Source organism: Typopeltis vanoorti, chromosome 2, assembly GCF_054136105.1.
Source record: "Typopeltis vanoorti isolate ZY-2024b chromosome 2, IOZ_Tvanoo_1.0, whole genome shotgun sequence".
NCBI classification, from domain to species: domain Eukaryota; kingdom Metazoa; phylum Arthropoda; class Arachnida; order Uropygi; family Thelyphonidae; genus Typopeltis; species Typopeltis vanoorti.
In genome coordinates, this window is record NC_143550.1 from 119,736,243 (window position 1) to 119,760,434 (window position 24,192).

Below are 24,192 nucleotides of genomic sequence, written 5' to 3' on the forward strand. Positions count from 1 at the left end.
CGATTCTTTTTTGCAGAATGTCAGCACATTATTCAATATTCTTTTGCAAGAGCTACTGAAACGTGTAACAATAGGACTTGTTGACTGTACTGGATCCATCGTACAAATTAATAATAAAAAAATAATGCAAAAAGAGAACAACAAAAATCAAGCTAGTACTAGTACAGCGACAGACAAGAAAGCACGTGATTTCGCATGTTGGCGACCAATTCGTACATCCTTCATTTCTTTCTCCCCTTCAGCATGAATCGACTATTCTTGGCACAAATCCAACAAGGGATCTAGAAATGGTGGGCGAACTATAGTTCTGGAGTACAACGTTTAAGTATAATAGAAGAGATGGCATCAGAACCAGATGACTTTGTAATGTTCAGGTTGTCTAATATTCTTATTTCTTTTTTGCTGAAGGACCATGGGAAGCATACAGTGCTTAGTTACTGGTATGGAAAGAGGTGATTTGCACAGACAATGGAGGAAAAGAGTGCTAGGAGGCTGGCTTTTTCTTTGGGTGCTGTAACAGCGGTGCCATCTGGATGGGAGAGAGAGAGAAGTCAAAGCGCAGGTGAGGAGAAGTTGCATCCCATGGCTTTGGTAGGAGACCAGATGCATATGTATAAGCTGAACAAGAAACAAGTTTTCTGCTATTGGTTTTATGAAGTTTCAATTGGATTTGTTGATAGTTGATTTGAATTTATTGTGTGCTTCTGCATAGGCTGAGTATGAAGCCAGGGTTCTTGATCCAAGCCACCTGTGGTAAGCTGAGTTCTTTCTTCATCTTCTTTCATGCATCAATGCAGGAGAAATGTTTTGGCACTTGGCTAGAGGGACTAGAGCAAGGGGTCATCCCTGGAAGTTGAATAAAAGTGTGGTTGGTAGGGGTGTGAGGACTATATTTTTTGCTTGGAGAATTGTGAATGAATGGAATGGGTTGCCAGTCAGTTGTGAGTACTTTGTCTGTTAATGGGTTCAAAGAGAGAGGTATGATAGATTGGATCTCCTGCAATGAGTCTTTGAACTCCATAGAGATGCCCGTATAATAATAATAATCTGTTGAACAAGGGTTTGGAAAGTGGACAGGAATTTGGATCGAATAAGGGCCTTTGTAGTGCTAAAGGACGTGAGGTTGGATGTGGTAAGAGGAGGGGGTGTTTTTGAGACTAGAAACTTGGAGAACATTGTGGTCTGAATTACTGAAAGGAGAGGTGGCATTCTAGTTCCCCTTCCAGTGTCTGGAAGGAGAATTAGTTGAAAAAACAATCAAGGGTATTGGAAAAGTGGAGGGAATTATCTGGAATATGGGAATCTGAACGATTTGGGTTAGATCATTGCTTATAGCAAAACCTTGCACAACATGTCCAGCTTGATTGGAGAACATTGGACATTCAAGTCACCTAGGAAGATAACAGCTGTTTGGATAGCTGGATTGAAGATGATTTAGTTTCATGGAAAGGAAGGTGAAGAGGTCTGAGTAATTTTCAGAATTTGGAGACCAGTAAATGCAGCAAATGAATGTTGGGCACAGAAACCGTCAGACAGAGGATGTCAAAAGCAGAGGATTCTAAAATTGGCATTCTGTGGCAATCAGTGTCAGAACATACAAAGGTAGAAGTGCCACCCTTGTGGCAAAAATGAACCATGAAGTATAATTTGGCCATTGAAGGTGAATTGTGTTTTATGTAGCTGAAATTTGGGTTTCTGTTAGGAGGGGTCTGTAGGTGATGAACATTTATGTTGGAATTTTTAGTAGGAATTCTGGTATATTTAAAATATTGTGTTTGGATGAACTAGTTGTTGAGGGAGATTTATTTTGTTCACAATGTTGCCATCATTGTTTTCTGTTTCATTTTTTTGGTTTATTGTTAAATGAAAGTAAAGACATGCAGTTGGAGGAGATAGACTCTCTCTCTCTGGATGGTGTCATGAACATGACACCCATACAGAGAGTGATCAGTCTTCCTGCCATTCTGTGGCCTCTTGCATACCACTACTCAGACTCTGCCAGACATGACCTGGCAGAGTATGTGGCAGCAAGATTATGCTCCAATTGACCGGGAATTCTCTTGACTCATTACTGACTGGTTTGGGCCAATATGCTATCTAGCAGCCGGCCTACTAGATAGCATATTGGCCCAAACCAGTTAGTAATGAGTCAAACTAGATAGCATTATTGGCCCATTACCACCATTTTAACTTATGTACCCTCGAAATGGAGGATCCAGGTCTCAAGTATGTTAGGCATGCCCTTGAAGGGTATCACTCACACTACATGGAAAGAGACGAAGAGATGGAGGCTAGAATCCCTGCTCTGGAGACCACAGGCAGCATTTGCCACTTTACGTCCCCAATAAACAGGGTGGTTGTATTTCACCAGACAATGAAGGTTATCTACCAGCTAGTGGTCTAGTTGGCATTTCCTCCAACTAGGATGATATCACTTTGTACTGGGAATGCTAGCTGCAAGTTTTTTTAACTTGGTTAGAAATTAAATTAAACTAGCCAAGAAATTATATTCTTGCTTAATACTTTATTCAAGTGGGATAAATTCTTTATCTCATCAATGGGAGCCAGACCCAGAAGAGATACCAAGGTTTAGCTAATGCTGAAGTCATATTTCTGATGTACAAGTAGTAATTAATTCAACCTTGTATCTCCTCTCACTGATGAGACCTCAATGAAGATCAAAACCAGTCTGGTTAGTAACCCTTCCCATAATGCATAGCAATATAAGGAAAGGAAGCAAGTGCACTTTGCATTATGGGATACCAAGGCAATCGATGTGAAGTCATCAGTCTCTACATACAGCTAGCCTAGTCATGAAGATGCTTCATATACACATTTTGGTTTCTTACACTTTGATAAAGGATTAAACAAGAATATAATTTCTTGGCAAGTTCATATATCAATATATATCATATATCAATTGAAATGCAATATGTTGATACAATATGCATCTTATTTTAAATAGCCTTTTGTAGGTGGGATTTACAGAAAAACTGATAACAGTATTATTATCATGACACCTCTAAGAGTTCAAGGGACTCGTTACAGTAAGGCATTATACAATTCAATGTCTATGCTACTTCCACTTGCACACCTCTCAAGAGTTTCTGGGAGAGGAAAACCCTGCTACCTCAGTATAAGATCAGCTAGCTTGTCTTCAGTTGACAAAGCCCATATAAAAGATAAATACGGTAGGGAGGAAAAATGGATGTATTATGGAATTATGCAGGGAGAAGATGTTATGGATACGCTATAAAGAACAGGGTACCTCTAGGAAGACGAGTATATTAAGGAAGGAGAAATTGGCACATGAAAGAAGATTGATTGAGGCAGCAAAACAAAGAATTCTGCAGATATGTGGCTAGTAGAATAAAGGGTAAATATGGATGGCTGACTTTACTTTTACTGAAGTTAAAGTGGAAATGTTCAGTATTTTGTCAGTTTATTCAAGGTGGGAAAAGAGGATGATGAATAATGTTAAATAGCATGGAGGAGGAGGAGGAGAGACTGACAGTTCAAGAATATGAAGTGTTTAATATTTTAAACACTTCATTTTGCTTTCCCCTTCCCTGCTCACACACACACACACCACAGAATATCATATTCTATTTTCTCATTCCTCAATTTTGCCTTTGACCAACTTTTCCGCTACTATTACCACTACTCCTCAGATACTAACTGGTCTCTAATTTGTGAGTTCAGTCTTGGAGTCCCTTTTATGCAACTCCCTTGGAACATTACCAAAAATAAGACTTTTAAGTTAAACCACCTAGCCAGTGGTAATTTCTCTGCACATTCTCATAACATGCACGCTGATATCCCATAGCTGAATTTGCAGTAAGATTCTTCAATATCAGAAGTACTTTCAATTCACCAACCACTATTCCATCAGTTACAGCAATATATTCACTAAGATCATAGACCTTGCGAACTGGTCACTCAGTAACAGAAGAAAAGGTATTAAAATAACTTTGCTTCTGTAAAAATATGGTTGTGTATACGTGTGAAAGAGAGATTTAATGTATGAAGTTGGGTTATAAGACAGAGGAGGGGTCTAAACATAATAGCATTATTTAACTTATTGTGGTAATTTATTAGCTTAGTGGTAATGTGTGTTATTCAGTTGTCTATCTGACTTTTGGTAAGATTAAGATTTACTAACAGCATCATTTATAACAATTTCTCAACAAACCTATTATATACTAAAAACAGAGTGAGAACAGACTTCATTACAATAACCTCAGTAATTATTAATATTTTCAGGATTTAAAATTTACCTATCTTTGCAGGCAAATGCATCACAGCAGATCTTTGAGGAATCAAAGCCCTAAAAGTAAATAAACAAATAAAAAAAGAATACAAAAGCTTGTTAAGATTTCTGATTTGTAATACTCTAAATTATCTCAAGATCAGAAGGAAATTATGAATAATTTAAATCTGTTCTTGAAAAATGTCATATACTGACTGCTTCTCTTCTAGCATGAAATATGGTGTCACATAATAATAATACCAGCAATTTTGTCAATTTAATATATCATATATCAATTGAATAACATAACTTAAAATATGGTTTATTTATTCATTTCATCATCATTTTCTGGTGAATATACCCAAGCCATTTATCAGATTTAAGTTTCAGTAAGGAAATACCGTGGGTAGACATATTACTAACTATTATAATAACGGAATTAACTCACGTAAATTATTCTTCATTCGTAGAATTTTCACCTGAGTATCACAGGCATCATCAGTACAGGTACAAGGTTAATTAAACAACAACTGTTATATTCACAAAGTGCCACCTAAGTAGCCAAGGTTAAATTTCCTAAATTTATTTAATTATTATTATTTATTTATTTATTTTTAATTATTTAGTTATTTAATTATTAAATAATAATTATTTAATTATTCAATTATAATAATTAAAAAAAATAGACCCAACTCCTTGTTCTTCAGAAGAACTTTTACAAAAAGAATTACAGTATATTAATTCCTCCTGCATTTCCGATGGCTATAAGTCCTTCATAAAAAGCGCTTATAGTAGTCGTGCTCCAGCATCCTCTTCAAGTACAGAAGAACCTACACGTATACCTTTTCCCTATGTACACGGGGCTAGTGAATGCATAGCTAAGGTGCTAAAACCACTAAATATCTGTGTGGCTTTTCGACCCATCAGAAAAATCTCCACATTCCTAATGTCTCCAAAGGACAAGTTCCCACATCTCAGCTATCCGGGTGTCTACCAGATTCCCTGCTCATGTCGATTATCATATTTCAGACAAGCAGGAAGATCTGCTCAGGTCCAGTTAGAAGAACACCAGTTGTACATCCAGTACCTTGAACCCGAACAGTCTGGAATTGCAGAACATTCCATCAACACCAGACATAGAGTGAAGTGGAACAAGACAAAAGTCATTCACAAAAGTCGGTTCCTAATGGAACGGCTGTACAAAGAAACACGTGAAACATTACTTCACTCCCCTAACCTAAACAGATCCGATGGTCTACGTCTTTTCCCCTTGTGAGAGATAGTACTTTATAAAGCAGCAAATCTTTCCTAACATATAAATGTATACACATATATATATATATATTTATAAAAAAAATTAAATTATTATAATTGAATAATTAAATAATTATTTAATAATTAAATAATTCAATTTAATTAATTTAAAAAAATTAAAAAATAATAATAATTAAATAAATTTAGAAAATTTAACCTTAGCTACTTAGGTGGAGCTTTGTGAATATAACAGTTATTGTTTAATGAGCCTTGTACCTGTACTGATGATGCCTGTGATACTCAGGTGAAAATTCTACAAATAAAGAATAATTTACATGAGTTAATTCTGTTATTATAATAGTTAGTAACATTTATCAGATATTATGATAGTTCAACTGTTTCCTACCAACAATTTTTTTCGAAATCAATTTTAATATTTGTCAGGTTTATGATCTGACCAGCTTTTATAATTCGAATTTTCTAAAGTACCCTAACTATATCAACCTACCTAAATCCTGATTTTCTTTTTCCTGTTATTTTGGCTTTAAATATCTGTTTTTGGTAATCATGTATCTCCCATTCTGCTTAAGTGACCATACCATCCTAGAGATACCCTTACACATTATTTTTAATATTAACAATGCTAAATTCTTTTCTGATTATCTTCATTTTTAATATGGTTTTGCCACTGATGGCATTTGTTGACTCTCCTAATTTTCTTCAGAGATCTTATATCTGTGTACCCTGCATCTTTAATCAACTAGTTTATTTCTAAACCAACTCTGAGATCAATATGCTAAAATTAATTTGAACACTATGTTATATCACTCAAAAGACTAGCTTAGTCTTTTGAGTGATATCTATTATTCCATATAAATTTCTTCAGCTGACTCCCCAACATATTCTATCATCTGTTTTCATATTAAATTTTCCTAAACAGCTAAAAATAAGTTACCTCATCTATTGATATAATAATCATCATTAAAAAAGACAAACATATGAAAACATTCATGCCAGCAGAACTGTATTATGATCAGAATAAAGTTTATAATAATACTGATCATAATCATAATACTTTTGGTCTTTTTAATGAGTAAGTTTTTTTTTAATTGTTTATTTCACTGATTTTTTTTTAAATATATTTTTAACATAATCCAGACAAGCTGCTCTAGATGAAAATGAAATTTCTCAAACCACTTCAGGCCTCAAACAAGCAAGATTGTGGTTTCACACTGGGCAATGAATTTCATCTGTCACCTAAAGCCAGTCAGATGGAAAGTAGATATGCTCAACAAATTTGATTAAACCTTTTGAAGACTGTGCAAAGATTTATTTATGATCATGAACTGCAGAGAGTAAAAAACTAAGCTTAATATCTTATCCCTTATATGAATATCAGATTTTTATATCACATTTATAAATGTATAGTATATTACAACTATCCATAATTCAAAGTATAGATAGTTATCATCTCCAAAGTCTTTACATGCTTTATCATCAGCAAATTCCTGATATCACAGCATCATGTACCCTCAAGGGAGCAGGTACATGATACTATGATAGTACTACTTGAGAAATTTATATTATTACTAGCTTCCGTGAGACATTTTCCTCCAAATTAATCTGTCTGAACTTCAATACTGTCAGCTGTTTTATTGTAGTCTTCTAAGGCACTTTTATACTGCATCAATCCACCTAGATCTTGATCTTTCTCTGTATCTTTTCCATCAAACACTACGTTGCTAACTTTTCCTCTTCCATTCTGCTTAAATGACTGCACCACCTGTTATGAGCTCAGCTCACTCACAGACAGACAGACACACACACACTTCTGAATGCTAACACTGTGAAGTTCCTCTTGAATATATTCATTTTTAATATGATTCTGTCACTGATGCAATTTGTTCACTCCCCTAATTTTTCTCAGAATTCTCGTATCCATGGTCTACTATAATAAGGTGATAAATGTCTTGGACAAAGGAGATGATATATATGGTATACTTAGATTTTGCAAAAGCTTTTGATAGACTGTAACATGACAAGCTGTTAAATAAACTGAAATAGATGGGACTGGATAACAGACTTCTGAGTTGGATCGGTGACTGGCTGCAGTATCCTGAAAGAGGAAGGTCACTAGTAGTGTGCTGCAGGAGTCAGTTTTGGGGTCATTGATAAATGATATCGAGATGGGTTTAACTGGTGATATGCAGCTGTTTGCAGAAGATGCAAAACTGCGGGGGGGGGGACAATGCATGGTCAAACTGATGTTATGTCTTTACAGGAGAACTTGAATAGATTGCATTAATAGATGGGCAGGTAAGTGGAACTGTTAGTTCAATGTAGTGAAAAGTGTAATTTGATACACAACAATGGGATGCAAAGTATACACTTGGTGGGGAAACTTTAAAGGAGGTAGAAGAGATGAGAGATCTACGAGTGGTGGTGGACAAGGAACTGAAATTCATGGGCCACACTGCACGAGTTGTGAAGACATCACATTGGAAAATGGCAGTGATGTGGAGGACCCTGACATGCAGAAATAAAGAGGTTATGATGCCATTGTATAAGGCCTCATATGGATTATTAAGCATAGATTTAGTCACTGGATTTTCATGGTGGCAAGGATATGTTAGAAAGGGTCCTCATACTTCACATTCCAAAGAATGTGGAGTATGTGTACAGATTGAGAGAATGTAAATTGTAAAGCCTCATGAATATGAGAAGGAGGAGTGGGGGGGGGAGAAAGATATGATTACGACATATAAGTTAGTCATGGGTTAGTTATCAGGTTGACATGAAAGAGATTTTTCATAGAATGGGAGAAGGGGTAGAACAAGAGGCCATCTGTGAAAACTGTATAAGGAGGGTGAGAGAAGAGGAGTAAGGAACAGGTTCTTTACATGGAGAGTGGTGGTAGTGAGTGGAATGAATTACTTGAGTGTGTTGTGAATGTAGACAAATGGAATCAGTTTAAGGCATGGTTGGATGAGCTTTGTGTGTGTGTGTGTGTGTGTGTGTGTGTGTGTGTGTGTGTGTGATAGTGTGTGTGTCTCCCACAATAAGTCTCTGACTCCATGGAGGTCAGATGTTAATAATAATAATAATAATAATTACACTTTGTGTGAGCAGATCGATTCTATGTCAGTCTGTTCATATCCTACTGGAGATACACTATTATATATTGCAACTCATAGTTCTCAACTTAGTATTGTCTGCAAACAATTGCATATTCCCATTTAAACATCTCAATATCATTATATCATTAATGTAAGTCAAACAAAGCAAAGTTCTAAACTCCACTGCAGCATGCCACTAGCAACTTTGCTTTTTAGGAGTACTGCTCCTCCCATATACAATTTACTAATGCCACTCATCTAGGCGAATTCTGCTATTCAACTCACTAATTTCTTATTTAACCACAATGAACACAAATCAAATCCCAACTTTTCATATGGAAATTTGTCAAAGGCTTTTGCAAAGTCAAGAGAAGTAAATGCATCTATTACCATTCAATACATTTGTCATTTTGTTGTAATATGTAAGGAAACCACTAAAACATAATCTCCAAGTTAACAAATTCTCTTGCAGAGAATCAAATCCTAGTCCTCAACAATCTTTCTCTAATATAAAATCCTATATAGAATCCTAGGGAGTTCTTTCGATATGTAGCCAGCAAAAGAAAGAATGTGAAGTTTTGGTGAAGATTTGGATGGAGATATTCAGTTGTTTGCAGATGATGCAAAGTTGGGACGAACCATAAAGAGTAGTGAAGATGTTGTGGCCTTGCAAGAAGACTTGAATAAATTGAGTGATTGGGCAAGCAAATGGGGATGTGAGTTCAATGTTGCAAAATGTAAAGTTTTAAAATTTGGAAAACAAAGATGGGATGCAGAATTTATGCTTGGTGAGAATATATTGTTGGAAGTAGAGGAAATAAGAGATCTGGGGGTGATAGTGGATAAGGATCTAAAATTTAGGGGACACATCGCCAAAATTGTGAAGACAACACAAAGACTTCTGGGAATGATGCGGAGGACACTGACATGTAGAAGTAGGGAGATACTTGTTCCAATGTATAAGGCTTTGATTAGGCCACACTTGGACTATTGTGCCCAGATTTGGTCACCGGGTTTTCAGAAGGATGAAGAGATGTTGGAAAGGGTCCAAAGGCGACTGACTAAGGTAGTTTCTGACCTCTGGAATGTTGAGTATGAGGAAAGATTGAAAAGATGTAATTTGCAGAGTCTCGTGGAGAGAAGGAAGAGGGGAGATATGATAGAGACCTACAAGTTGGTAAGGGGTTGTTATAGGATCAATGGTGGAGAAGTTCTACAGAGAATAGTGGGAGATCAGGGGAGAACCAGAGGTCATCCCTGGAAACTGTATAAGGAGGGTGTGAGTAAGGGAGTGAGAGGCAGGTTTTTTTCGTGCAGAGTTGTGAGTGATTGGAATGCCTTGCCTGAGAGCGTGGTGTCTGCAAGTAGTTTGAATGTGTTTAAGACACGGTATGATGAGATGTGTGTGTAAGATAAAAGGACCTCCTAGATGAGTCTTTGACTCCATGAGGTCTTGTTTAATAATAATAATAATAATAATATGAACTACCAGTCCAGATACATACACACTGGCCTGTCAGTTGAAGCATCAACTTATAGGCCGTTAATACTAAAGGCCAGTTTGCATAATTTTATGTCTAAGTTAATTCTGAGAAATATATTACATAATAAATCTGATATTAGTCAGATGAATAATCAAGTTTTTCAAGAAAAAGACTAAGGAAAAAAAAAGCTGTGGAAAGATTACAGTTCTTAAAAATCAGCTATTAAGTATAATTGATATAAACAGCAATTTGAATTTTATAGTTTTTACAAAGCAAATGTTGACTCAGAGCTAGCTAAGATAAAAAGTTTCTATAAATATGTAGGGGGGGAAAAAAAGATAAGTACAGGTAACCCTCGTATAACGCGGATGTTAGGTTTCACAGCAATGCCGCGTCATATAAATCGTGTTATGTGAGACTCAGATCACATAGAAAAAGTAGGGTTATGTTCCAAAATCGTTTTTTTTTTTAATTATATAAACAACAATGACATATCCAATGAAAAATTTTTATTTTAATTCAGGTAATTCATGTAACTTAAGAAAACATATAAACTATGAAAATAAATACATAGTATAAGCTTATAAAATCACAAATTGTATGTAAACTTCATTCCACATAATGCATAAATGTTTTAGCCAAAATAAAATAAAGTGCATATTTTAATCGTCATCACTGTCTTCAAAAATAACATTTCGTAGATGTTCTTTATTTCACAACGATGACGTCATCATCACTTGAATCTCTTGTATATAACTTGTATAATTCTCATTGCATACTTCAGCTGGTTTAGTTATCAAGAAGTCAGTAATAAGACCTTACCACTATGATGCAATTTTTATTAAGTTCATAATACGGAACTAAATAAATATCCAATTGTCTTGTATTAAATTGTCTGGAGTGCTCCATAAAGCAGCTCCCTAATTTTCTTGCTAAGTCCAATCCTTCTGCTAATTTCTTTAAACTGAATTCGGATACATCACAATCAGAATTTTCGGCAGAACTTTCCATGCCATTTGGTTTGACGTTATCTATTAATTGTACCAATTTCTCCTCATTTAAATCTATTTCCCCATCAATTAATTCATTAATTTCGTTTTTCAACCATATCGCAAAAGCCCTCTTTTGTGATATGGTTGAAAGTGGCCATTACTATAAAAATAAAATTTCTACATAAAAAAGCATTACATATTCTATGTAACTCACCAGAAAATAAAGTGCTCAGCTTGAGATTAACAGACTTATGATTTTTAATGTGCTTCTTTCCTGGCAGAAAACGAAGACAATTTTCAACAATAAACACTTTATAGGGAAACAATTGATGTACATGTGTGCTAAGTGGTATTTCCCCTAATATAAATTCGCCACTTATAACTACATGTGTGATATGGGCAGACGCAAATTTAACACGTTCGCTGCCAACTACGAGTATACTCGTAGTGGGTAAACCTGCTTCACAAGCCAGCTACGAGTATACTCGTATGACGCTTACCGCCGGGAACGAGATTATTGTAGTGACCTTGAAGAAGTGAAAATGCTTGGCTTGTGGGGCTAGCATCAAAACTGTGTATTCTCATAGACCGTATATGCTCTGCACAAGCCAACTACGAGTATACTCGTAGGACGCTTACCTCCGTAACGAGATTATCGTACTGACCTTGAAGAAGTGAAATTGCTCGGCATAGGGGAACAGACCATGCCGAAGTAGCGTGGCAGCGAACGTGTTAACGAAGATAAAATTTGATCTGCAAGTCGCACGGTTAAAAATATATGAAAAGATAAAGGGTTACTACAATTTGTTATATCGAAACCACATTGTATAAGTACCGCGTTGAACAAGGTTTACTACAACGGATTAAACTAATGTTATTATAAGGTTTACTACAATTTGTAGACTGCGTTGTATAAATACCACGTTATACGAGGGTTACCTGTATAATCCATCACCTTAGGAATAATTACGAATAAGCTGGCTATTGATTGCAAGGAAATTAATAAGGATTTTACAAGCATATATGGGAATACTGGTATGTTAGAAGAGGAAATATTGCTTGAAAGACCCATGAACATAATACAGGAACAGGAATGGAAGAAAGGAGGATATATACGCATCTCCTTTAGTGGACAGACAGATGTCAGGGCTAGCTATTTTTTTTTTTTTTTAAATCATGTTATCATCACACAGAAGTCTCAATTCCTAGGATGTGCCAAGTGAGGGCAAGTGGTTAGAGAAAAAAAAAGGAATTTATGATGTGTTTCTTGAATTGCTGAGGATTGTAATCATTGGGGATATTAATGTGATTTTTTTTTTATTATAGCAAAGCTTCTGATAGTGTACCACATGAGAACTAGTTGATTAAAATGTGGCAAATGAGAATTAATGATTATATATATATATATATAGAGAGAGAGGGGGGGGGAAGGGGGGATGCATAAAAATTGATTGACAGTTGTCTTTCCTAAACATACTATACCCCTTTACACTCAATCCTAGTTACAACATCTAATGACTGACAGCCGAGTTTCACTAATGTTAACAATCTTAGGCCACAACATATTCACCAAAGCAATAAACTCAACCCTTTTGTTACTGATGCTCCCAATGGTATTTGTGTATAGACATAAGTTACCAGCTGGCAACATTATCTATGAACAAATTTCAATGTTTATTCATTAATATAAACTTTTTGTTCCTAATTTTTGAAAAATACCACCATTTAAATAAATTTTTTTTTATTATTTTTTAAAAAGAAAAAGAAGCTTAAGCTTGAATTGCTAAGTAAAATGAGCAATGCCAAGTAATATATATTCTAAAAATCTCTCTAAAGGTAATTGCAATTAAAAAAAAAAAAAAAGTATAAACACATACCTTGCTCTTAAATCATGATTATCCTTTAGAGCTGGGTTCTTTCCTGAAAGCAATTGTTGCAGTGTTGATCGAGTTTCAATCCATGCTGAACGACCAAGACTCATAAAACTATTCAATGTAGTCTTAAAAAAAAAAAAAATGAAAAATAAGATATTTCATATTAATCCATTCATTATTTTTTAATTTTATTAGAGCAGTACTTTTTTGTATGTTAAAATCAAAAGGATACTTTTAATTTTAACATACAAAGTATAAATAAATCAGAATAACCTTTTGTATGATATAGTAACTGTTTCAATAGATTTCAATAATACTGCTTATGATTCAACATAAATTCACAGAATTTTCCCATAACAGGTAACTCTGAATTTACAAACTCAAAGAGTAATGATATTTTTATAATATAAAATAATAAAAACATACAGCAATTCCTGTCTGAAATTTTTACTTATATTTTTTATGTGCCTCCTGTGAAAGGTTGTAAACTTATAGTACATTAGTACTGTGGGTGAGTTAAGATTTTTTTTAATTTTTATCAATTTCTTTTTGTATTTTTATTATATTTTTACACAGTCTGGCAACACTATAAGAGATACCAAACATGGAATTTTTTTAAAACCACTCCAGGTGAAGTGATTTTCTCATATCACACACTGAACATCCTTGTCTATTGCAGAATTTAAACCCAGCCTGCTTGTTGGAGAACAATTACTCAGCCAACCAGACTGGCAAAAATTATCAAGCTGAAGTGACAATGATTTAATGATTTCCATTGGTCAGGCCAGTAGAATAACAGTTGATCAAATCATTGTTACTTCGGCTTACTGTTTGAAATGTAATATAGCTTGTCTTTGTATCTACAGTTGACCCTTGAACAACATGGGGGAGTTAGGGACACAGACTCCCCCCCACATTGTTCAAAAATCAGCATATAACTTTTGACTCCTCCAAAAACTTTACTAATAGGCTATTGTTGACTGGAAGCCTTAACAATAACATAATCAGTCGATTAACACATATTTTACATGGTATGTATGTATGTACATATACTATATTCTTACAATAAAGTAAGCTATAGAAAAGAAAATATTATTAAACAAAATCATAAGGAAGTGAAAATACATTTAGAGTACTGTACCATACTGTATTTATCGATATTGTAAGTTTACGTCATTCCGTTTACAAGATGAATCATATGTCTGTCAGTACCTACATCAATATTGTCTTATATAATACAAAACACTGTGAGTGTTATATGTATTACTAACACTAGACATCAAAACTGAAAAGATAACATGAAAAAGAAATTATTCATATTTATTTACAGGTATAACAATTCATCCATTGATAACAAAGCAGCAGCAATATGATTGCTTTATGGTAGCCTAGCCTATACACTAATGAATGAATCATTATAAAATTTTGATTTTATGCTAATTAATTAACTATTTAACTAATCAGTAAGTTAATTTTATGCAGTTATGATTTAACATTGTAGGTTTGTGTTTGTTTACATTTCTCTCAACTGCAAATGGCCATGCATGGTCTGTAAGAGTTTCATGTGCATAACTGTATAAAGAGGGTGTGAGTAGGGGAGTGAGAGGCAGGTTTTTTTCGTGCAGAGTTGTGAATGATTGGAATGCCTTACCTGAGAGTGTGGTGTCTGCAAGGAGTTTGAATGTGTTTAAGACCCGGTATGATGAGATGTGTGTGAGATAAAAGGACCTCCTAGATGAGTCTTTGACTCCATGAGGTCTTGTTTTAATAATAATAATAATAATAATAAGTAAATTTCTTCTTCCCTTCAGGTATTAGGCCTAGTGGCCTGTTAGAGCTATCTTTAGCTCTTCTAAGCCATACCCATCCCGAGGATAAGGTGGCTAGCCCTATGCCTGTATCTGCGTGCGCTCACGGGGCCGGTTTGCCTGCTTGCGGAAGGAAAAACCCCAGATAAACTGTGGAGAAAAATCCTGCGGTCCATGCCCAAGACGGGCTAGCTTGGCTATCCTTAAGCTCCTCACGTCGACGACAGGAATTGAACCAGGACACTCCTTTCCCAGGCATATGGTTGCGAAGCGCATAGCCACTTGGCTAACCGAGAGGACATAAGTAAATTTTAACTTTTTAAATAGATCTGTGTATATTTATGCATTCAGGACATACCTAAATTTTTAATTTTTTTGATATTTCTAAGATATGCAGTTCATCTGCGAATTTTTTTGAATTGTCGCAAATCTCCAAAAATTTTTCCAATATATTTATTCATAAAAAAAAAATAAATAAAATAATGCATATAAGTTGATCCATGCAGTTGTTCAAACCTGCATTCTTCGAGGGTCATGATGACCTTAATGTGAAGGTTAAAATGTCGGGAAATTAAAGTAATTATTCCAAACACAGTTGTAGTCTCCATAATTTTAGGAAAATGAATTCTGATATAAATAATTATTTTTCCACAAACTCATGAAAATAAAATTACATGTTAATTCTTTTCCTAAATTTTTTTACTCACATTTCTATTAGTACACATATATAATAACACCAGCAGCTAATGTTCTAGAAACTGGAATGTTATTCTAGCATATTCCTAATTCAAGAAACTGACTTTAGTATTACCTCTTTAAACACATGCTGTTGATTTCTCATAACTACTCCATCAAACAGGTAGCTAATAGCAGACAGGTCAAGAATTTGTTCACCAATAGCAACACCAGGGCGAGGCTGTTTCTGTGAAAAATGAAATGACTGATTAGCTTTGATTTGTTTCATTATTCATAAACTTATCAAACCCTTGTACAATATTACTTAAAAATGACTGATAACTGCCTGCTTTGCATTAGAAGGTATGTGTTTCATTGTTTCTCTTTCTAAGAGAATTAGAATATATTAACTAAAGATATTAAATGCATGTAATTAGCAATTCCATAGTCAATAACATTAAAATAATTAAAAGTGCATGTTTATATTGAATAATATGTATAGGATACATTCATACATAATAGGTGGATTTTGCTATTGAGGATATTTGAAATCTCAAGTTTATTCTGTGAAAATAAACTGGAGATTTTAAGTTTATTTTAGGAACAACTACCTTAGGCAGTGCATGACAGAGGAGATACAAGGATTGAGGATCTTGATCATCTCATCAGCAGAAGGTGATCTTGTAAATGGGTTATAAAATTTTCATCCAGTAGGTGGGAGTAACTATGACATGACCACCTGGGTGGTGGACAGCTATATGAGGTCTTCCATAAAGAAGGGATATAAGGAAAACTTGATCAGGCCTCATATGGTAACTATGACATGACCACCTGGGTGGTGGGCAGCTATATGAGGTCTTCCATAAAGAAGGGATATAAGGAAAACTTGATCAGGCCTCATATGGATTACTGTGCACAGATTTGGTTGCAGGGTTTTCATGGTGATGAGGAAATGTTAGAAAGAGTCCAGAGAAGATTCACAAAGGTTGCCAGTGGTCTTTGGAATGTAGAGTACAAGGACATATTGAGAGAATGTAAATTGCAAAGCCTTGTGAATAGGAGGAAGGGGGGGGGGATTATGATGATATAGACATATAAGCTTGTCAGAGGTTGTTATCAGGTTGGCACGGAAGAGAGTTTTCATAGAATGGGAGATGGGGTGGGGGGGTAGAGCTCTACCAAGCGATCGACCTTAGCTTGCCAGCAAAGGCTGGTCGATTGGTAGAGCTCTACCAATGGCTCGCAAAAAGTTATGCAAGTTTGAGCATGGTTAGTAGTTGGAAGGTAAACAATCGTTCGATGCTGTTGGCACACTCTCCCTCGACGAGTCTTTGGACTCCCTGGAGGTGTCACATAATAATAATAATAGAACAAGAGGCCATTGCTGGAAGCTGTAAAGGAGAATGTGAGTAGAGGAGTGAGGAGGAGGTTCTTTGCATGGAGAGTGGTTAGCGAGTGGAATGCACTGCCTGAGAGTGTTGTGAATATAGACACATTGAATCAATTTAAGACATGGTTGGATGAGCATTGTGTGTACCTTCCACAATGAGTCTCTGACTCCATGGAAGTAAGATGTTAATAATAATAATTATTATTAGAAACCTCCAGGGAGTCAGGGACTTATCGAGAGAGGCCACATACTACATTCACCAGCTACTTATTCTTGAATTCATTCACACTGTTTGCACACACACAACATGTGGAAGTACAAAACTAGTGATTATGAAAAGCTCAGGAGACAGATAATGGAATGAGAAATTTGAGAAAAGAGATCAATGTGTCTTGGGCCTAATCTAAAACTATCTAGCAGAGGCAATGCCTGGATGTATTCCAAGTGTCAAGAAGTTAAATAAGATAGGTGGGAAATGGATGAATGAAGATAATAAGCATGCAATCTGAAAGAAAAGTCATTACAGAGATAGCATAAGATAAGTGATAATAATCAGTTGCATGAGGAATAAACAGAGCTGGCAAGGAACCTGAGTCACTTGGTAAGGATAGCAAAAGGGCAATATGAGCAGCAATTAGCTAGAAGTCAAAAGGATACAAAATCCCAAGGAATTCTTTTCATATGTGGTTGGTAAAGGAAAGTGTGGTTATGGAAGAATGATACTGGCTGGTGAAACAGTAGAATGATAACTGCTGCTGCTGCTGAGAATATAGTTAAGATCATGCAGCTTGAGTGCAATGGGAAGGAAAGACGAGTAAACTAGATTTTCATAAAATGTTGAGACGATGGTATATCACAGCACGTTTTGAAGGAATGTTCCAGGTAGTTAATAGCAGTTTTAATGTACTTTTTTTTTTCTTTTTCTTTGAGTCTTATGCACTGCTAAGTTCCAAAGGCAAATATGGATGGCAAAACTGTTCCACTTCAGAAGAAAGAAAGAGATAAAGGCCATTTGTGTGTCTGGGATTGTGATTAAAGTGCTGGAGAGGATATCAGAAAGAAGTTGACAATAGTGGCATCATCTTTGATGAATAGCATAGATTTGCTAAAGCAATGGTTTAGCAATCTATCTACTTACTAAGTGACAAATATATCAAACAAAAAATATCCATACATAGTGGTAAATGTCAATTTTGTAACAACTTTGATAGGTTGCCACATGACAAACTGGTAATTAATCTATAATGGATTGAGTGGGATAAAAGATTGGTGATATGAAGTTGTTTGCAGATGATGCAAAGTTGGAAAGAACTAAGAGGAGTAGAGCAGATGATGTGACTGCTCTACTGCTTTGCAACATTTTAATTAAATGTTGCAAAGTTTAACATCTTAAAATTTGGGAGGCTGGAATGTAGAGTAAATAAATGGTGGGGATATCTTAGAGGAGCTGGAGAATATAGAAAATCGGGGATGACCGTGGATAAGATTGCCTAAAATTTAATTGTTCTAAAATTGGGAGGACAGCACAACAGATTATGAGAATGATGCAGAGGACACCAACATAGAAGTATGCAGATTATGGTTTCATTGTGTAAGATTCAGATCAGGCCACATATGGATTAGTGGAATGTTGAACGTGAATAAAGATTAAAGAACTGCAATATAAATTATTGTGGATAGGAGAAAAAGTGAAGGATATGATTGAGACATATAAGTTATAAAGAGTTATTATCAAATATCAATATAGAAGGTTCTCATAGAATGGGGGAAAAAAAAAGGAGGAGAACAAGTTATTATCCCTAGAAGCTATACTAAAGAGGGTCCGAACGGGGGTGGAGTGAGAAGTAGATTTTTTGCATGGAGATTAGTGGGTGATCGTAATACATTACCTTACAGTGTGACAGAAGTCATAAATGCATTTAAAGCATGGTTTGATGAGTTATGTGTAACCGGCTAGCCTGGTTGACCAAATGGTTAGTGTATCCACTCTCCAGCCAAGAGGTTGTGGGTTCAAATCCTGCTTAGGCATGGATGTTTGCGATTGTCTTCCGCCTTCATTCATACAAGTGAATAAACACTCTTTATTTTCAGTGGGGAAAAGTTATAGGCTGAAAAAAAAAAAAAAGAAAAAGAAAAAAGTGTAACCTCCTATGATGAGTTTTTAGACTCCATAGAGGTCTGATGATATTATGGCTCTTTCTGGTCAATATGCTGTGATGACCAGAGAGAAAGCAGGCTATTCAATTACAGGAAGCAGAAAGGAGACCAAAAGATAGCAATTTGTTCAGCAGGTTTCAATGCAGGACCTAATCAAATGCATTCTGAAACTTCTCATAAGTGGAACTGCTGTTAAAAAAAAATAAATAAATAAAAATAAAATAAATAATAAAATAAAATAAAATAAATAAAAAAGTTGTTTCTGAAAATTTTTCAGAGATGACGTTTAGCATAGAGCTCTAATTTTCAGTGTTCAACTATAGGTATAAGAAATTGCCATGACATTTAAATAGTGGATGTGATCAGGATATAATATTGTGTACTGGACAGAATTATGGCCAAGAGGGTTGCATGTTTTCTGGCTGCTGATTTTCAAGAAGGATGGGCTGGCAATTTTGGATTTAGCCAACCAAATTGCATTCTTATTGGCTTAAACCAATATACAAAATTATGGTACAACATGACAAAATTTCATGCTGGCTGGGTCATTGCCCTGTTAAACAAAGCCCCCATTGTTTTCGCCAGTGAACCAGGGCTAACAGTGGAAAGTCAGCTACCGGAACAATTCTGAAAGCACACCCCAACTCAACATCACCAGTGTTAAAGATCGGTACTATCAACATAAGAAGCCTGAATGGCAAAGAAATGGAGGTAGCTGAGGAATTTGATAAGTACCAGATCGACATAATAGGGGTGACTGAAACAAAAAAGACAAAAACTGGTGAGATCTTTCTGAGCAATAAATACAAAATGTTATATTCAGGCAACGACAATCAAGGAAAAGAAGAAAGGAAGGGGTAGCCATAGTATTCAACACTAAATACGAGGCTAATCTTTTTGAATGGCAGGCAGTCTCAAGTAGAGTGATGTGGGCAAATATTAGAATGGGGAACTGGACAATGAGACTTATTTGTGACTATGGTCCCACAGAAGGTTCTACTAAGGTAGAAGTGGAAGAATTTAAACATAAAAATGTGCACAAATTCACATGGAGAGAAGAGGCAAGGAATAAGAAAAGTCTCATTGACTATGTTGATAGTGATATTGATAGTGATGTTTTCTCTTGGTCCAGGACACCACACTGTACACAGGATTTGAAATTGGAAGCGATCACTATTTAGTCTTGAGCAGGATAAAATTGAATTTTATATTGAAAAGAATAACATGTAAGAAAGTTTTAAAGCGAATAAAAGTTGAGCAGCTCTCAGATGTGAACTGTAGACTAAAATACACAAACATTATTGAAGAAAAAATGAAAGAGTTTGAGAACAGAAACCAAACCTTGGAGATTCAGTGGCAAGCCTTGAAGAAAACCCTGATTGATTCAGCCAGAGGCATGTTGTGAGGTTGTCTGCAAAGATAGAAAAATCAGAACTCCATGGTGGACACAGGAAGTTAAAGAGCCAGTGAAGGAAAAGAAGAAAGCATATCAAACGTACCTGGCAAATAAGTCAGCTTGTGTTCTTAGAGAATACACAGACAAATGTACGAAAGCTAAACAATGTGTAAAACTATCTAAACAAAAGTCATGGGAGGACTTTGGCAAGAACATAGAACATAAATATAAAGAAGGTGGTAAGGTATTCTGGAGGTTGTTGAAGAAAGCTTAGAAATGGAGGAAAGAGTGCTGTAAAAGGAATTAGAGATGATAAAGGTGACATGAAAACGGGTGAAAAAGATATCCTTGAAGTATGGAGTAATTACTTCGAAAAATTGCTAAATGAAACAAACAGTGATAGCACAGTGGTAAAACACACTCAACAAGAATACATATCAATACTGTAGAAAAAGTCATCAAAGGCTTGAAATGTAAAAAGGCAGCAGGAGTAGATGATATTCGACCAGAAATGCTGAAGTATGGTGGTATAAAAGTCTTACAGTGGCTGCACTGCATAGTTCAGAAGGCCTGGACAGAGGGACAAATTCCTGATGAATGGAGTAGAGCTCTAATAGTACCCATACATAAAAAGGGAAATAAAACTGAATGTGATAATTACAGAGGTATTTCCCTACTGAGTGTTCCTGGCAAGATTTATGCAAGCATACTTCAGAAACAGTTGAGAAGAATTGTGGAAGAAAAGCTTGGTGAAGAACAAGCTGGATTCAGACCAAATAGAGGCTGTCAGGATCAGATCTTCACTTTACGACAAATAGTTGAGAAAGCATGGGAATATAACAAAGATCTGTATTTAAGTTTTGTCGATCTGGAAAAGGCATATGACACGGTGCCAAGAGAGAATCTATTCAATACACTACAGTTATATGGTGTCAATGGGGGCATTATATCAAGCAAGATAGTCTTTATTTGAGTTGCAGGTCAGCAGTTAGAATTGAAGGAAGTACAGGGAGATGGTTTAATGTTAAATCTGGTGTGAGACAAGGATGTACATTATCCCCTCTGTTATTCATTATCTATATGGATCACATTATGAAGGAAAGTGGTATTAAACATGATATCAGAATTGGAGATGTTAATGTCAGCTCTTTGCTTTATATGGACGATGTTATACTTCTAAATAAATGTGCTACAAGTTTGCAAGATTCCCTGACTAAACTGAATAACTGTTGTAATAGATATGTTATGAAGGTCAGTATTAAAAAGACAAAGACAATGAAAATAGGTAGAATTGTTGAAAATGTCAACTGTGTTGTGAACGGGGAACCTGTGGAACAAGTGAAACATTTCAGCCAATTAGGCACAATTTTTAGTGAAGATGCTAACTTAAATATGGAAATAGACAACAGAATCAACAAAGCTGGTATGGTAGGAAGTCAATTGGTTAAATTCATATGGAATAAGAGAGAAATTAGTTGCAACACTAAATTAGCTGTATGCAATATAGTGTTCAAACCAGTTTGAACTCATGGATCTGAGAGCGGGTCAGAAGTAAAACACTTGAGCAAAGACTAGAAACTGCAGAAATGAGAGTCCTGAGAAAGACTAAAGGCATGAACAGATGGCATCAATGGCAATATCAGATTAAAAATGAGGATATTAGGAAAGAACTTGACATTGTCAGCATCCAGGAATGCGTTAGCAGAGCTAATCTCAGGTGGTATGGTCACTTAAACAGAATGAGTGAGGAAAGATTAGCAAAAGAAGTGTTCTCTGCCAGGTTGGGAGGAAAACCACCCAGAGGAAGACCAAGATATAGGTGGATTGATACGGTACAAAGTGCCTCAGACGATAGAAATATAAGATCTGAGAGTGTTGGAGTCTTGACAAGTAACAGACTGATTTGGAGGAAAATTGTATATAGGAAGTTAGTAATTGTGTAAATTTTTCATGTGCATATATATATATATATATATGCACACGCGCACACACACCTGCTTTATTCAATTTCATACAGCCAGTCTCCAATTTAAATAAAAAGAGCATTTTTATGATTATTTTTATTTATTTTTTTTTGTTGAATACTTTGATTTTTATTATGATACAACTCTCTTGGAGTAATACTCATGGTGGAAGTGATTCACATAACAAAAAATATTCACCTATTGTTATAATTAAATGTAATGCATCACTATAGATACACAATAATCTATTATCATAATATTTAATGAAAATAAATATTTTCCTGGATCAATCGAAATTAATTATCAGACTACATTAATCAGTAATTCAACAATTCACAATAATATTACTTTTTTATTGGGGTGTGGGGGGTATCGTCTAACTTGTGTGTGTGTGCGCGCGCTGCAAAATACTCTGCGTGTCCCTTTGGATGACAAAAAATTGACTAACCACTTAGGAGAGGGGCGGTATTAAACTGAAGGTGGAAGTAGTTTACTTCCCTTTTTCCTATCCCTTCCTAAATTAAGCACTGGATTACTCATAAGGCACTGGAGTAACCATGATTTTTAATCATCACAGCAACAAGCTTTCGAGAACCCCAGAGAGGCCTTAGGATCTCATGGCAAACTGCTGTGATACATACTTTACATGATATATTTTTGATACATCACTTATGTTATCTTTATTAGAAATTTTTATTTCTTATTTAATAAAAACCAACAAAGAAATACCTGTTTAAACGGAGAAGTTATCATTACTATAATGAGTTAAACAAGAAGAAATTAACTGGCAGAATTAGAATTAATTACTCCAAAAATAAACACGTCGTCGCATTAATTATGAAATTAATGGGAGATATCTAAAATTAATACCATTCTGATAAGTATCTAATATTAAGATGTTTTATCAGAACCGATATAAAAATACATATATTAAAAGAGCATTTGCTCGAAATACTGGCAGAAAATCATATTCAAGTAAAGAAACAAACTGGATAATTTATTAATTCTCAGTATTTAATCAGTTCTAAGTCACTATTGAAAATATACATACCCATGTACATAAACAATACATGCTTGAACACTTACATTTTCAACTGTTGAAAATATTCCATAAGGCAAATTTTGAATCGGAAAATGACTATCTTCTTCAATAGGAAAAAAAGCCATGTTCATCCGAAAATTACAACAAGCAATAAGAAAACGAAATTACAGAAAACGTTCTTGAACACTTGACCTCGTCTGAAGCAAAGAGATAACCCAACAGGCTATCAACTAAGAAAATCATAATCAACATCAATGTTTATAAAATCACACGACGAGCCCTATTCTACAGAAAAATGAAACTGCAGAACATTCAACAGTAACTTCAATCAAGGGATAACTGACAAACCAACAGGGAAAGTTAAATCTGATTAAGGAGTTTCGCAGAAGTCAAATACTGTACTGTACTTATCAACCATCTAGAGCAGTGCTTCCCAAACTTATGGATGTAATGGCCCTCTTGGAAAAATTAAAATATTTCACGACCCCCATCGAAAAAAAAATCGTACTACAGACATATATTATTATAAATTTATTGTATTAATATTCAATACCAACCACACACAGCGAATATCGCAAAAATCAAACGCAAATATTATATTTTTAGCATCTTACATACACATTTGACATTATTATTATTATTCGTGACGCCTCCAAGGAGTCCGAAGACTCATCGCGGGAGGACACCTACAACTGTCTCAACCACTACACCGAACCTCTACTATGAATCATCTCCATGAACGCCATCTACCGCCCACCTCCACCACTACTACAACTAGCATTCTTTGTCTG

General features: G+C 35.3%; 1 protein-coding gene across 1 annotated transcript in view; it reads right to left on the minus strand.

The window, feature by feature from the left end:
• Faa (fumarylacetoacetate hydrolase) overlaps nt 1-23,777 on the minus strand; it is a 107,186-nt gene extending 83,409 nt beyond the window's left edge. Inside the window, exons 1-4 of the mRNA XM_090407793.1 lie at nt 23,446-23,777; nt 15,589-15,699; nt 12,973-13,094; nt 4,278-4,327 (exon numbers count right to left, since the gene is read on the minus strand). Of these exons, the coding sequence (XP_090263919.1) occupies nt 4,278-4,327; nt 12,973-13,094; nt 15,589-15,699; nt 23,446-23,532 (370 nt within the window). The 5' untranslated portion in view covers nt 23,533-23,777. The remainder of the gene's footprint in view (nt 1-4,277; nt 4,328-12,972; nt 13,095-15,588; nt 15,700-23,445) is intronic.
• Between the last annotated feature and the right edge of the window lie 415 nt (nt 23,778-24,192).